Genomic DNA, 15,765 nt, shown 5'->3' on the forward strand with positions numbered 1-15,765 from the left:
AACTTAATTTGCATGGCCCAAAACCACACTGTAAATCACATTTCTTCTCAGTGTTTAAAATAAATGACGTTTTAAAAGGATAGACTCCTACAATCAGGTCCAAAATTTTTCCAACATCGGGATATGATCTAAGTAGACCATATGAAATGAAGGTTTGTTTCTTTGTTAACTACTGCAGAACCATTTAATGTGCTATCCATGAATCCGTTGAGCATTTTCATGTCATAGAGTGATTTACAGTATGATTCATTACTAATTAGTGAAGCAAAAAAATTTACTTTCATTCATGTTGTAAACGGTCTGAAGATAATGATTTGCTAATGTAAGAATTACAATCAGGGAAATTACTTGAAAAAGTTAAGAATTATGCAGGAAAAAAAAAGACAAATCTCTAATTTATTTGTTTTGAGATCACTGACAAAAATCTCTGATATGATTTTTACTCAAAGAGACTGTCTAATAATGAATTCTAAAAATGAGCACTAAAAGTAACATCACATGTTTATCCCTTTGGGTGTATTACCATGGTAGTTTTAAATCTGAGATTCCTGCAAAATGCAATACGGCCCTTGAGAGCTTCGGAAGAAGCCATCCTCTCTCAGCCATTCTGTGTTAGCTTGGTTTTGTCAGAGAGTCTGCAAAAGAATGAAGTTATTTCTCAATTAAGCGGTCCACCCCGTGTACCTCACTCGGGGCAGCGGGCTTGGAAGGGCCAGTCTTCTGCTTGCTGTGCAGAGCTCAGGCAGAGCACAACATCCCCTGATGACTTGACTCTGCCAAGGAAAACTCTTCTAGAAAAATCTGTAAACAGCCAACTGCCATCAATCATTGTCATTTCTTTATTCCATGTCTTCTGATGAAGCTGACTACTGTCATTGTTCGTTATTGTCCAAACCATACATTCACTCTTGTACTGTCAAGCGGATATGACAAGCACACATTTTCCATATAAGAAAAGAGATACAAAGTCACCTTTTAATTTGCAGTTTGGGTTCACAGATGACTTTAGAGTTACATTAGCTCTTCTCTTGCCTCTAGCATCTATCAGGAGTAGCAATAGCCCTAACCGTGCTCTAAATTGTGATGATAAAACAGCTACCTCTAGCTAACTATGGAAGGGATTCGTGAGACAACAGAGTCTCTTTCAGACAGTTTGCTAACAGTACAGTTCTAATTATTTTCAATTGTAGAATTGCTTGTTCACCAGCCCATGAAATTTTCCAAAATGTGATATTACCAAATAAAAAGGGAGACTTGACCTTTTGTTTTTAAGCTGTCAGAATAATAGAGAAGTCTCAATAAAATAAAAATCTGAAAGCTCTATTATTCCTGCAAGAAAAGTACATGCATTTGATAGGCATTATTGCAACTCTACTTAAATATATATATATATATATATATATATATATATATATATATATATATATATATATATCAGAAACAAAATCACCTGAGTATACTTGCGCTTAAGAGATCATGAAAAATATTACATATTTTTCTAGTTGTGAGGGGAAAAATGAAATGAATAATGAACATGAAATGAACCCAAATATCATAATTAATTACAGAGCAACATAAATGGCAGGGTGGTCTGTTGAGGGCCATTCACTTGAATTTTCACAAAGCAGATGAAATGCGAGTTTAAACATATATAGTGGTATCACCCACCTCCACCGTAGGAGCCAGTTTCCCTCCCACATTTCTTAAATATCAAACCAAAATTGTTCCCAGGAAAACTTGGGATGAAGGTTTTGATGCATTTCCATTTGAAAGTGTGCCTGCTCCCCATAAATCTGCCTGTCCATCATTCTGGTTCTGGATCCTGGATACCATTAATAGGTTTAAGGTTCTTAATGTAGTTTAGGGACCAATATTCATTTTACTCGCTTTAGTTACAAGTCAGTCTCCTAAACATGCAATTAAACCCCAGAAATGAAACCGGCAGCATTATTTGGCGAGTGTGTTGATTATACTCTGCTACAGAGCCTAGGCCACTTTTGGATCATTTGGAACCCTTGCAGACAAAGCCAGACTTGAGAACTACTTCCTAAAGCCAGGACTGGAAAAGGTAAAAGTTAAAAATTGGTTCTTAAAGTGCAGTCAATTCTTGATTTCTTTTTTTTTAAATCATGTTAATGAAAAAGAACATGAGTACATATCTCCCAAAGCAAGAGATAATCCAAACATCACTGGGATTTTAAACAGCAACTTTACCCTCCTGATTCTCTTTTGCTCAACCTAACGTTCAAATTCATTTTCATTCTCTTGACACATGCCAAATATTGGCAAAGGAAGTGATCCCTGTGTCCTGAATTCAGGAATTGACTCTCTCATGCTTTTGCTCTGGGCTGTTTTCTCCCCTGATAATGTCAACATTGGAGGGTTGTTTTTTTTTTTCTTGAATCCACCAATTCCAATTATTTGTACAAGGAGAAATGAAGTTTCAAAGAGCATTTGCTTTTTCTTGTTCAGCGCTCTAGAAGAACAGACTGGGACAGTGCAGGAGTGACTATATGGTGTTGCTTGGGAAGCGCCCACAAGTTCTTTGAAACAGAATTTGGAACAGCTGGACCACTGCAATGTTTTATTTTAAAATAGACAACATATGTAATGCATATGGTCCTAGACATGTATGGAGACACAGGCAGACAATCTGAATGGTATCCAAAGACACCTGCACCTAGAATTCTGTTTCCTTCTATAAGATTTTTTTTCCCCCTAAGAGCACATGTTCCCACTTTTGGATTTGCAAGATACCATCTGAATCCCCATGTGTGTGGCTCCTTAATAAAGCCAATGAGAAGTTGCCTGCAACGGAGGTGTCGGAGTCAGTGAGTTAATAACCACCTCCTGAGGACTCTCTGTTCTAGAAGCTCACAGGGGAACCCCCAGGTTGGAAACTGCCCTTGAGGAATGCATTATCTACCAAGGTGTTCAACTGTGTGCCTCTGTCCTCATCACAGAGAAACTGGAACACAACCCAGCAACAACTCAGAGACAGGACATAGGAATTGGTTATACAGGGGCAGAGCGCATCCACAAAGCAGAGAGATTAGAAAGGAAATCCAGCTTCCCAGAAATGATTCAAGAAGTAAGGAAAGATGGAACATTAGCCATAAGGCAGAGTCATCTTTGGCTCATGAGCAACTTAAAACAAGTGCCTTTGCAAGCACCAAGAAGCCTGCCTGATTACACCTAACTAACATTTATTGAGCAGCTAGTATGTGCCAGGTGACTTCCAGGCACTTCTTATGAGATCCCATCAACACGCTCCATGGTAGGCTTGAACACTGTCTTCCACTCACCCATGGGGACAAGTAGACTCAGAAACATTAAGCAACTGCCTCACACCACATACCCAGTACTGGCAGATCTAGCCTTCAGCTCCAGTCTTTGTGATATTCCTAAGCTCTCCCACTTACCTCCTTGCTATCTATCTCCTAGAAAATACACTGTTCCTAACTAGTTAATGTAACAATATTCCATAAAATCATGAGATAGAAAACATTTACTGATAGGGTGAATTTGTTTATTTTGATGAAATAAATTCCCTGTTTTAACAAATATGGACCTACTAGTAATCCCAACAGTTAGGGAGACTGAGGCAGGAGAATCATAAATTCAAAGCCAGCCTCAGCAACTCAGCAAGGCACGAAGCAACTCTGTGAGACCCTGTCTCTAAATAAAATATGAAAAAGGGGCTGGGGGTGGGGCTCAGTGATTAAGCACCACTGGGTTCAATCCCTGATACCAAAAACAAAAACAAAAGTACCTACTATGTGCCAGGTACTATGCTAGGTGCTAAGAATATAGCGGAGAACAACAACAACAACAAAATACTGAAATCCCTGCTTAACAATAACAATCGGATCCCTTTCACTTATACCTTGAAATAGCATTCCTGGTCTATTCTCCCCCTTTTTTTTTTAGATTATAATAAACTCAGAGAAATCTTCAGGATGTCCCAGGAGCCCGTCACCCTTTTAAGTACTCTTGAGTTATTGGAACAATTAAAATAATAAGCCTAAGTCTGAGTAAATGATAATTTTGTGCAAGCAAAAATCCAGGGGCTGCTCGTTTTGCTTGCTGGAAATTCTACTGCCTTAAGCTCTCCCACATCCCCAGGTATGCAAAGGATCTTGAGGATCCTTAAACTACTGTCTGTGACAGCAGAAGGGAAACTGAAAGGTCAACTCCTCTTACACGCAAGGAAACCAAGGCTGAGAAGAGAAACAGTTCAACCAGCACCCGACAATTATTTAAAAACAGTTCGCAAGAACCCAGACCTCCTCAATTCAAGTTCATTCCCCACGTGAATCAGGAGGAAAAGGAAAGAGAGAAAGAAGGGAAAAAGGAAGATTTATTTCATATATATATTGGGGATTAAACCCAGGGGCACCGAACCACTGAGCCACATGCCCAGCCCTTCTTATCTTTGGAGGCAGGGTCTTGGTAAGTTACCGAGGGCTTTACTAAGTTGCTGAGGCTGGCTTTGAACTTGTCACCCTTCTGCCTCAGACTCCCAAGTTGCTGGGATTGTGGGCATGTGCCATCGCGCCCTGCAGGAAGTTTTATTTCAATAGAGTTATTATCTGAAAAAAAATGCTAATTTGATACGCATTTTTCTGTAAGCCTGTTTGAAACATTAGTAGAAAAGAAAATCGTGCTTAAGACTCGCTCCTAGCCAAGTATTAGCAGAGTGAAGCTGTCTTCATTGAGCCCTTGGGATGGGTAGAGGGGTGGGGAGTGGGTTTGTAGCCAGGTCTCCCTAGAAGAGCCAAATTGCCTTTTCAGATCCATTTCCTAAGTGGCCCGAAAGGCAAAATAGGTCATCAGCAAAGTTTTCAAGAGGTTTTAATAGATCAACAAAGAGCAAAACACTTGAAACGTGGGCCATATTTTTTCACAGTCACAAAAGAGGCCCCTTCTCTCTGAGCTAAATGACCAGTTGTACCGTCATCATTGAAGAGCGATAAATTAGCCAAGCCAAACTGGCAAAGTGAGGCCCCGGTTGATTTTGTCAGCTTGCAGCCTCATCCGTGAAATCCGAGAGCAAGAAGCCAATGCTAGCCAAACTGCCTGATCTGCCTGTTAAAATTGGGAGGCAGGGGGTGGATGAGGCTTTTTTATGAGGACCTAGCAGGATGAGCATCCTGCACACCCCACGCTTAGTTTTTTTTTTTTTTTTTTCCTGAATTAAGTTGCCCTGGGACGCACAGGGTGGAGGGCAGAATCTGTTGGAGGAGATGGAGAAGAGCCACCTAGATAGCACCAGAGTCCTCATGTCAGGGGAGAGACCTCAAGTTGGAGCAGGTTTAAGATACTTGCACATCCAGGCACTGGAAGCATTTAGATTGCCCCCAGCCCAGCACCACCTTCCTGACTATTCCAAATCAGAAGGGAAATGTTTCAGACCAAGCAACAAACAAAACAGAAGTGATCTTCCCAGGCGAAGCACCCAACCTCAGCTGGAAAGCACTTTCCTGAGATCGAATCTAAGGCAGTTAACACAGCAAAGACGATTCTCGCAGATTCTCTAATAGAATTCCTGCCCATGCGATAGCTCTTCCAAAAGCTTGTGTTTTATCATTTTAATGGAGCGATTTGGCTGTTAAAATACACATTCTTCAACTTGCCTTCTGGAAATTGAGGCTCTTTTGTGTGTCTTGGGCATAAACAACACATCTCGTTCAAACACTGACCACTGCTGCTTCTCAGAAATATGACAGAAGATTTTAAAAATCCAACATAAGAGGGTGTAAATCTCCCACACCATGCATTTAGGTTTGAACAATACCCCAAATCAATAAGTGGAGAAATCATCGCATTAGAGTCACGCTGTCACCGTAACCCAGCTTACAGCCAAACCCCAAGCATGGGAGACAGATAGGGGGAAAAAAAAACTGCCTGAAGCAGAGACCACACATGAAAATATTATTCAAACACCCTTCCAAGTCAGAAATTGATTTTCCCCTTGCCCCGATAGGATTGCTGGTTCCTGGCAGGTCCCCATACTCGAGTAAAATGTTGCATTCGAGGAGATGAATAAAATCTTGCTCCGTTTGATATGAGATTATTTTTCTTCGTAGTCTGCATATCAGGAGACCGAGTGCAGATGAGGTGGAATGAGCCGATTTCCTTTAACGGAAAAGACCTTCTTCATTCTTCCTCCTTACGATTTGCTTGGTGGCACTCCAGTTGAATCCTCCGAGTTACATTGCCAGTGGAGGGTAGTATATGTTAGTTCCACGTGTTGGGATTAATTAGTTAGCCCTTAGGAGGTTTTGCCTACAGCCCTGTGAGGAAAAGTGTGAATACATTGAGACAATTAATTCACAATAAATGGCAGATCATAGCCCTCGCTGAGTAAATTTCTGTTTGTCTCTTTCATAAGCTTTGCTCACAGACGAAGCACACTATAAAGCAATGCCCTTGGCTGTCACAAACTAAATTCCCATTTAGCTTAACCCTCCAGGTTTCAATGAAAAAAAAAATCTTTTTCTTTTTCTTTTTTCTTTTCCTTTCCATTCTTTTAGTTTTTAATTTTGGAGGGTGGGGACTCAAACCTTTTAATGCTACACCAAATTGGCCATGGGGATTTGGAAGGGGAGGACCCAAATCTCGTCACTTTGCTGAAAATCAGCAGAAACCCTTTTTGTCCAGAGAATCCCAATAATTGTAGAGAAATTGCTCTAGACGTAACCGCTGGAATGGCAGAATCTATTCAAAACCTATGCAGCTAAATAGGCAGTTTTAGCAAAGATCCGATCTGCTTTCAGTGTTTTGGTGGAATGCAGGCGAAGTTCCAATCTCGTGTTTAGTTTTTAAAGAACATGAGTGCACTGGCATTGTGATCATTTGATAAACATGCTGATGCCAATATATTTTTTGCCTACATGCAGTAAACTTAACCAGTTAAGTGATGCAAGTTGACAATGGGAGGTAAATATATATATATCTTGGGATGTTGGTGGGAGGTACCGGGGAAGCAGCTAATGTTTGTAATGCCTAGTGAATTCCTGTGTATTTGAAATGTTAAAGAAAATGTGATGTGTTTCTCTAAATTGTGTCTCTCTCTACATGTATAAATGAACAGATGCAGATAGAGCCCAAAAGCATGGCATGGATGAATTTATCTCTTCCAACCCCTGTAACTTTGACCACACTTCCCTCTTTGAGATGGTACAGCGCCTTACTTTGGATCACAGACTTAATGATTCCTATTCTTGCCTGGCAAGTATCTTCTTTGGTCTTACAGCACTTTAAACATAGCTTTTTTTTTTTTTTTTAATGAAATTTTTCTCTACCTTTATGTCAGAAGCTCTTTTCTCCATGATGGAATGGCTTTAACAATTGCAAATGTGTTCTCCATTTCCCGGGGTTGAGATAGTTTAACTTACCAAGAAATAAGACTGAGCGGCAGGAAGTTCTCAGAAGAGACACGTCCAAGTCCCCAGCTTCCCCTTCATAGCTTCCCCACTTTTCAGCTGCTACATGAGAAATATTCCGGAGGGGGGTAATCGAGTTTGGCACCTGCTACTGGAGAACTTGCAAAAATTGCCTCCTTATCTTAGAGTTTAAGATGTCCCTCGCTTCCTAGCCCAGACCTGGTGCTCCTATCTCAAAAAGAAATAGACTCTTTACTGTGTCTCTTTTAAAGATTGAAACGATTCAACAAATAAATTCCACTCTCCATAAGCCTTTATTGACGGGGGTTTGTTTGTTTGGGTGTCTTTCCTTTTTTCTTCATAATATTCAGAGTCTTTTTTTTTCCCTACCCTTTGAGGGAATTTTTTATGGTGCATTAGAAATTTGGAAATCCAGCTAACCAGCAGGAGTCTCAACATTTTCTAAAATCCTATTTTAAACCTAGGTTTAAATTAGTTAAATTCAAGGGAATGCTATTATGTCTCTTTTGGATTTCTGAAGATACATTTTTGGCTTTAAACTATCAAATTCAAAAGCCTAAAAAAGACTCGGGTTTACTTCCTTCTGCAAACCCTCAATTATTACTTCATTTCTTAAAGGTAAAGGCTAGGAATCCCACTTTATAGATGGGAAAGATGAGGGGGAAACGATGAGAACGACTTCATACACAAGAAAACTCTCATCCCTAAATCCAAACACTGAAGTCAACGTGTCTTCATAGTATTAATATGGTATAATTAATCAAGCAAGCTAACACACTATTGATTTCAAATTTCTAATGCACCATAAAAAACATCCCTCAAAGGGTGGGGAAAAAAATCTAAGTTATATCTTCACTGTATGCTGAATAATTTATATTTCAAATTCCTTTTTTTTTTTTTTTTGTTTCTTTGGGTTTTGGTTTTTTGGGTTTTTTTTGGTTCCAGAAGCCAATATATAATATATAAAGGGTAAAAATCATCTTAAAAATAGAAATGGGATTCTGTGGAATAATTTATTAATCCATGTCTCATAAATGAAATGTTGATTATCTCAGGTTTAGAATCCCTTTATCAGAAGGCTCTGAACTTTGCCAATTTGGAAAAGAACATATTACTTTGACTTCAAGGGGGAAAAAAAGTTTACCTAGCATTGCAAGGCAATTTTTCTCAAATGCGTTTCCTACTATTATGTAGCTTACAAATTATAAATTGCAATTATGTAATTATAAATTGCACTTATGAAACTTGTAAGAATGTGCCTCTGCACTTAAATTATTGCCTGTTATGTATAATTCTCTTTCTCTTGAGGGACTTTTTTTAAGTATATAATTTTCAAGATTTTTTTTTCTCCACATTGCCGTTATTTAAAACAATTTTCTTTTGTTTTGAAATTTACTGCAAAGGAAAATTAGCAATGCCCTCTTTAAAAAAAATTAAACCAAAAAGAAACATGAAATATTGAAGCTTGTTTCCATTAGTCATTATCGGCTTAAAAATAGGGTCCAAAATCCAAAATCATTTATGAATAGAGTAAAATAGCCTTCTCCCCCCATTTATATACCTATATCCATTAATCATCGTTCCAGAGTTTCAGAAAATAACAGAAATTAAAAGAACTTTATCTCCCACTTCTATATATTCCATTTTCTCATTATTACAGTCTTTTTTTTTTTTTTTCAGTTGGTTTTGGAGACCGACCAGCAGGGATACATAAATTTTTCTGTGTCTTCGACTCAGTTCCTAATTGATATTTCTTCAACTCTTTTCAAAGCAGCTATTTTGGCATCTACAAAAGACTTGGTGTCATCTGAGTCGTAGAAAATATATTTTAATCTTTCACAGCAGTGTTGTTTCTAAGATTTAGCATTTGGGGTAGCAGATGGAGTGGCAAAGAAGTTGCCTATAGGGGCAGCCCATTGCCTCGACTACTCTCCCGCCCTCTGCAGTAACTTATAATTTGAAGTAGGAAAGATGCCGTCTTTCGTTGGATGCATCTCTCTAAGCTGCATGTTGTCAATCGAAGATTCCCCCAGATCCCTAATGCAAGACTGGAGGGTCGCAAAGGCCCCCTTCGCCACACTTCTCTGTCCTCTCCTCTCTCCTAGTCTCTTTCTTCTCTTGCCCTTTCTCTCCCAAGATGGAGCAACACTCAAAATACAACTCAGAGAAGACCCTCAAAGTAAAAAGGAAGTTCAGATTTAAAACAGTCCTAAATTCCCAATTTACCAAGCACTTCCTGAATCGGTTTATTTCTTGCTCAGCCAGCACTGAAACCAGAAACGGTGATTTCATTCAGGCTCAGCCCAAGGATGACCTTGAGCTGCACACATTTGTCCTTTCCGAGTACCTGTTCTCTTAAGCCCATGACAGAGGTAGTAACTTCTACCCCATCATGCCACCCCATCTAAGTCAGAGACCACATCTGCATTTTCTTTGATAGCAGAGTCTCAGCTGGTCTTAGAGCAAATGCATTATAAGAAGACAATTACGGTGGGGGCAGGGGGCGGGGGACTGGAAACCAGGACACAAGAAGTTCCTCTCAGTTTAACTGAATCATTTCTGATTTACAACTGCAAAAAAAAAAAAAAAAAAAAAAAAAAAAAACATAGTCATGCTATCTCTTTGGAGAATTTGGTTATTAACTTCATTTTAAGATTTTAAGAATATTCTTCTAAAATGCAAGGATTAATGAGGCCCCCATATATATATATAAGGGCAACTCTAATATTTCTTCACGTTCTGGATTAAGGAAGTAGAAGACTTGGAATAAGATAGAACTGAATTTGAGTCCTGTTTCTGTTTCGTAATATCTATGTGAGTTACTTAACCCGGATTTCCATTATGTTACCTATAAAACGAAGATCAGCATGCTGTATCTACTTCACCAGGTTGCTAGAGAGCTCAATGGAAAGTTCTTTGTCCAGCATAAAGCACTAACTAATTTAAGGCATTCATGTTATGATTTTCTCTTACCAGCAATCAAGATTTTGCTCAGCCCATGGTCTAGTGGTAGAGCCCTGGGTTTCAATCATACTATCTGCTAATACAGCTCACCCACTTATCAGGAAATCCCATGTCCTCTCTGCTCTGTTTTCCTGTCCGTATAAGAGGGATAACAGAGTCTACCTTATAGGTTTGGGGGGAGAATTAAAACACGTAGTACACACAATGTGTTGAGCACAGCAGCTGACGCTCAGTAAGCAATCAAGGAGCTGATTTTTAGACTCCTTCCCCAGCCACTCTCAACTCTATCAGTTCTCCAGGAAACAACCTGTATTTAAAAGAAAGTCTTTCCTTCATTCCCCCCACAGGGCTGGTTCAGTCCTGGCCAGGTGTTTGTATTAGACGAATACTGCGCCCGAAATGGAGTGTGAGGGTGTCACCGACATCTCTGCTACCTCAGAGACTTGCTTGAACGGGCAGAAAATGGCGCCATGATCGACCCCACCCTTCTTCACTACAGCTTTGCCTTCTGTGCATCGCACGTCCACGGGAACAGGTAAGCACGATTCTGGTGATGCTGATCAAAAAGCAGAAGGAAAGTGGAACCGGCAGTGATTGGTCACTGGCCTTGCTTTGACAACCATCCCTAACTGTCTGTCCATCCCCAATCCCTCAGTAGCAAGGGGAGCACACACATGCACACACGACACCTACAACACAGAGAACATAAAGGTCTAATTTAGTTTCTTCTCCTTTGGAAAGACTATAAGACTATTTTTAAAAAAATGGCAAACAGGTCTTCATTTTTTGCGGCGGGGTGGGGTACTGGGGATTGAACTCAGGGGCACTCAACCACTGAGCCATATCCCCAGCCCTATTTTGTATTTTGTTTAGAGACAGGGTCTCACTCAGTTGCTTAGCACCTCACTTTTGCTGAGGCTAGCTTTGAACTCATGATCCTCCTGCCTCAGCCTCCTGAGCCGCTGGGATTATAGGTGTGCACCACTGCACCCAGCCAAACAGGTCTTCTTGGGTGACCTCTGAAGTAAGACCATTCTGAGTTCAGATCATGGCTCCTCTTTTCACTAGCAATGAGTCTCCTTGGTAATAACCCCCTCAGTGCCACGGTTTTCTCATCTGTGAAATGGAAATGAGAGCATCCTCAGAGGGTTGTTGAGAGGACACTGGTGGCTATAAAAAGCTCAGCAATATGCCCAGAATGCAGCAAGAGCTTAACAAATGTTTGTCTTTGTTGTTACCACTGTTCCTTCCATGAGTGTTTGGTGATTACTTCGTGTCAGACTCTCTGGTACACATTCGGTATCAATGATGAGTCAAAATGAGGCACCCGACCAGGGCAGGGCTCCATGAGGATGGGTCCTCAGAAGACAAAGAAGAAAATTCCACGGTCAAATGGAAGCAGGAACATGACTCAGATGGAGTGGCAGGATGGTAGAGGGAGGGGGGACCTCTCTGAGGAAATGATGTTGGAGCTGAGAACTGAATCGTGTGTAGGAGTTGAGTGGTTCCAGACAAAAGGAACAGCATGTACAACTGTCCCAGGCAAGGAGGGAGGCGGGCACATTGCAGGAGCTGAAGTGAGCTAGGTAAAGCCGGAAGGCGGAGATGCCAACACTTACCACGTTCCCTGGAGGTGGGAAGAGCTTTAGAGATCACAGTCACATTATAGATTTTACAGATGAGCCCAGAACGTCTTGTCTCCTGACTCTGTACTAAGTACTCTTTCTTTAGACCTTGCCCAGCTCCTGGAAGGAAAGATCCATGTTCTGAAAAAAAAAATGCAAAGAAGCAAATAATTTAAGAACATTGCCATTTGGCTCTGGAGACATGGAATAAATTTCCACACTGCCACAGCCAGTTTAACATCCCAATGTATATAGTGTCACATTAGTATAAAGATAAGCCTACTATATCCCAAAGCACCCCAACCAACAGCCAGGGGAGGTGCACCCAGGGAGAGCAAGTGGCTCTGGAAAATCATCCTTCAATGAAAAATATAGTGGTTCAGGGAAGTCCAACCTGGGGGAGGATCCAGAATGGACGACCTTTCTTTCAAATCAGATCTGAGTGTGTGCTCATCTTTACTCATGCCACAACTCTAAATTATCAGTTGGGTTTGTTCTGTGCTTTTCTTTCCTCCGGTGCTGGTAGATTTTTATGAAATGTAACTTCAACATTTAGAACTGCATAACAATAGCATTGTAGGTTTGAATATTTAACAGGCAACAGGGGTACCTTCAATTCCTGTTGTTACAAGATTCCATAGCACCGCCAATGACCTTTTATTTGCATAAAAGATACTCACGAAAACTCTGATACCTGGGGTGTATCTGTGCATAATTCTGCTTTTTATAAATATGTACACTTTGATGACTATCTGTTACAGCCTCTTGGACTGAATTCTTTAAAGAGAGAGAGAGAGAGAGAGAGAGAGAGAGAGAGAGAGAGAGAGAGAGAGAGAAGTTGCATTATATTCTCCTTGTTGTCACACTGTATTCTACATATGTTACTGAATAAGAAAGTGTTATAAAATAATGAAGTGTTTTTGTAAACTCCCTGGTAAACATCATCATGAATTATGATACACATTGTCTGGATTTCATATTGTAAGACTGCCACTTGATTCACAGTTAGGTTTATACATCTTGTCATGGAAACAGTTTTGGATTTCTTATTTTCTTTTCAGTTCTGATTTTCCTTATGCAAGTTTGCATCTTTTTTTTTTTGCTTATTATTTTAGTTTAAATGTGTTTGCTTTTGCTTTTTGATGCATCCTTCTCTTTCTTTTGTTGGTGCATGTTTGTCTGCCCTTGATTCTCCTGTGGCTGGCCACACTCTGCATGCCTCATTGTTCAACCACCCCTTCGCAAAAGTCAACAAATGCATGTGTACCTTAGTGGGCTGCTGTCAAATGCAGACTCTGTGGGGAGCAAAACTCCCTCCCAACCTGAACCAGAGACTAAAAAAGATACCAAAAGAGAATCCAAAAGGAAAAAAGAGTCCAAAATCCAGACAACTCAGGAGATCAAAAGGTAAGAAGTTATGTGTGCTATGGCTTGGGCTTTGCAATGTCTTTGACCTTTCCCCATCCTTCCATCCATGATGTCACTTCTGCCTTTGCAAACAGCAAGTTTCGTGTATTCCTGAAGTCTCTGTTGCTTTAAGGGTTTTCAAAGGTGCTTTTCAAAAAGAAAAAAAAAAAACACGACTCTATCAGTGAGCAAGAACATTGTGCATTGGGACTGAATTTGAGTCAGGTGTTTAGTGACTTTTAAAACATGTACATATTGAAAAGACTAATTGAGCAATATGTAAACAGAATTATGAGTCAGATTGCTTTTTTAGTGGCATCTAGTTAGGGACCTGGTACCTTACCAAGTCATTCATAATAAGCAACCCGTGCTTGTAATTTTGAAATTATGTTTAAGGAGCAGATAAAATGGATTGGCATCAAATAGGCCTGTACTTTTATAGCATCTCTATCATTTTCACCAAACCCTCCTCAATTCCAAAATCATCTCCCAGAAATGAAACCTGTCTCAAATAATGATTTTTTTTTCTTTTTTGCTTATTTACTCACAGGTACCTACACAAAGCAGGAAGCACTATTGTATATCTTTATTTATATTTTTGCAGTGCTAGGGATAGACTCCAGAGCCTCACGCATGCTAGGCAGGCACTTTTTCACTGAGCCACATCCCCAGCCCTTAAATAATGATTTATAACATTGACACAAAATAAAGCCTATCCGTAAATTAATGATTATTAGTAGAATCAGTTATATATTGAGGTATTTCTAAGTTCTAAAGGTTTGTTTACCTTGGTGCTATTTCCTGTGTCCGTCAGGAATTCTTTCTTTCTTAGCTGATACATTAGCGACTTTTTTTCCCTTTTAGACATACTTATTATTTTCATGGTGTTCCGTATGTCCTTTACCTTCCCCTCACCCCCAATGAATATGGACGCTTTAAAGTTTTGTCGTGGTGGTTTTAGAACTAATGATTCTGCTCCTAGCACTGCCAAGCTGCCCTAAATTCACCAACACATATTCTTATGCTTCAATATAAATGTGTTCACTGAATATAAGCCCTGAAATGCATACAGTTCACTTGTAGCAGAGCAAATGAAAATGGAAACATTTGCTTTTGAAGGCACATGGCATGCTGTCCATCAGTGTATGCAGGTCCCACAGTGAAGGCCAAAGAAAACCCTAATTCCATGTGGCCACCCATTTCCTTCATGGCCATATAAAAGGACGTGGGTGACATGCGGTTTCTGTTTGGGTTCCACTGTGAGAGTCAGACTGCAAGGCAACAGTCAATGCAAGCAGTAAGAGAAATTGTAGGTGCCTGATGGTCAGGCCTGGCAGAATCAGGAGTCTCTAGAGGGAGCAGGCCTGGCTGCTGTCCAAGGTGCTGCTTTTGGAAGGATCAACATCCAGGCAGAGCAAGAAAGTCGAAAAGCAACACTTGCTCAAGCCTGACCTATTTGCTAGGCCATGAAAAACTAGCCAAATGGATCTCCACTGGTACTTTGACAGGCTTTACGTGTATTTCAGGATCTATGTTTGCACTGCATTTTTTAAATGAAGAAATCATAATATTCAGTATCAATTGTGTGACCGCCTTACAGTTTACAGGGTACTTTCAAACATTCTCTCACTTGCTGTCAAATTCCCAGGTTAGTCATTTTTGCATCCCTTTTGCAAATGATAACCCTGAGCATCTGTAAATTTAAATGGTGACCCAGATATCCTAAGTCCACTGCTCTTCTTCCTTTCATTGTATCAGCACTAAAATTCTGAAGACCTGAATGTCAGAAACTGTTTTCTTTTTTTGGTACCAGGGATTGAACCCAGGGATGCTTAACCACTGAGCCACATCCCAGACCTTTTTTGCATTTTATTTGGAGACAGGGTCTTGCTGAATTGTTCAGGGCCTCGATAAGTTGTGGAGGATGGCTTTGAACTCATGATCCTTTTGTCTCAGCCTCCCAAGCCACTGGGATTACAGGCTTGTGCTACCATGCCTGGCTGAAACTATTCTTCTTAAATTCAGGAGTGCTCTGTCTTATTTCTGTGCCTCAGTTTTCTCATCTGTAAAATGAGCAGATTTAGTATCTTAATATCCCTTGGACATCTAAAATTTTCTTGTAGGAGTTATATCATAATTATAAGCACGAGACAATATGAACCCATCCACATATTTGATGTCTTTTAAGAAAGTGCTTCTCAACTTGGGGGTGATTTTTCCCCCAGAGGACTTTTGACAGGACTGGAGACAGTTTGGATTGCCACATTATACTATTATCATCTAATAGGTAAGGGTCATGGGGATATTGTTATACATCCTATGTAATGCACAAGAGAGTTCCTGCAAACAAGGCCCCAAAT

General features: G+C 40.1%; 1 protein-coding gene across 1 annotated transcript in view; it reads left to right on the forward strand.

The window, feature by feature from the left end:
- The window catches only part of LOC139706379 (calcium-dependent secretion activator 1-like), a 196,913-nt gene that overhangs the window by 117,131 nt on the left and 64,017 nt on the right, over window positions 1-15,765 (forward strand). Inside the window, 2 exon segments of the mRNA XM_071614040.1 lie at window positions 7,097-7,233; window positions 10,721-10,908. Of these exon segments, the coding sequence (XP_071470141.1) occupies window positions 7,097-7,233; window positions 10,721-10,908 (325 nt within the window).

Source organism: Marmota flaviventris, chromosome 1 (assembly GCF_047511675.1).
Source record: "Marmota flaviventris isolate mMarFla1 chromosome 1, mMarFla1.hap1, whole genome shotgun sequence".
Classification (NCBI taxonomy): Eukaryota; Metazoa; Chordata; class Mammalia; order Rodentia; family Sciuridae; genus Marmota; species Marmota flaviventris.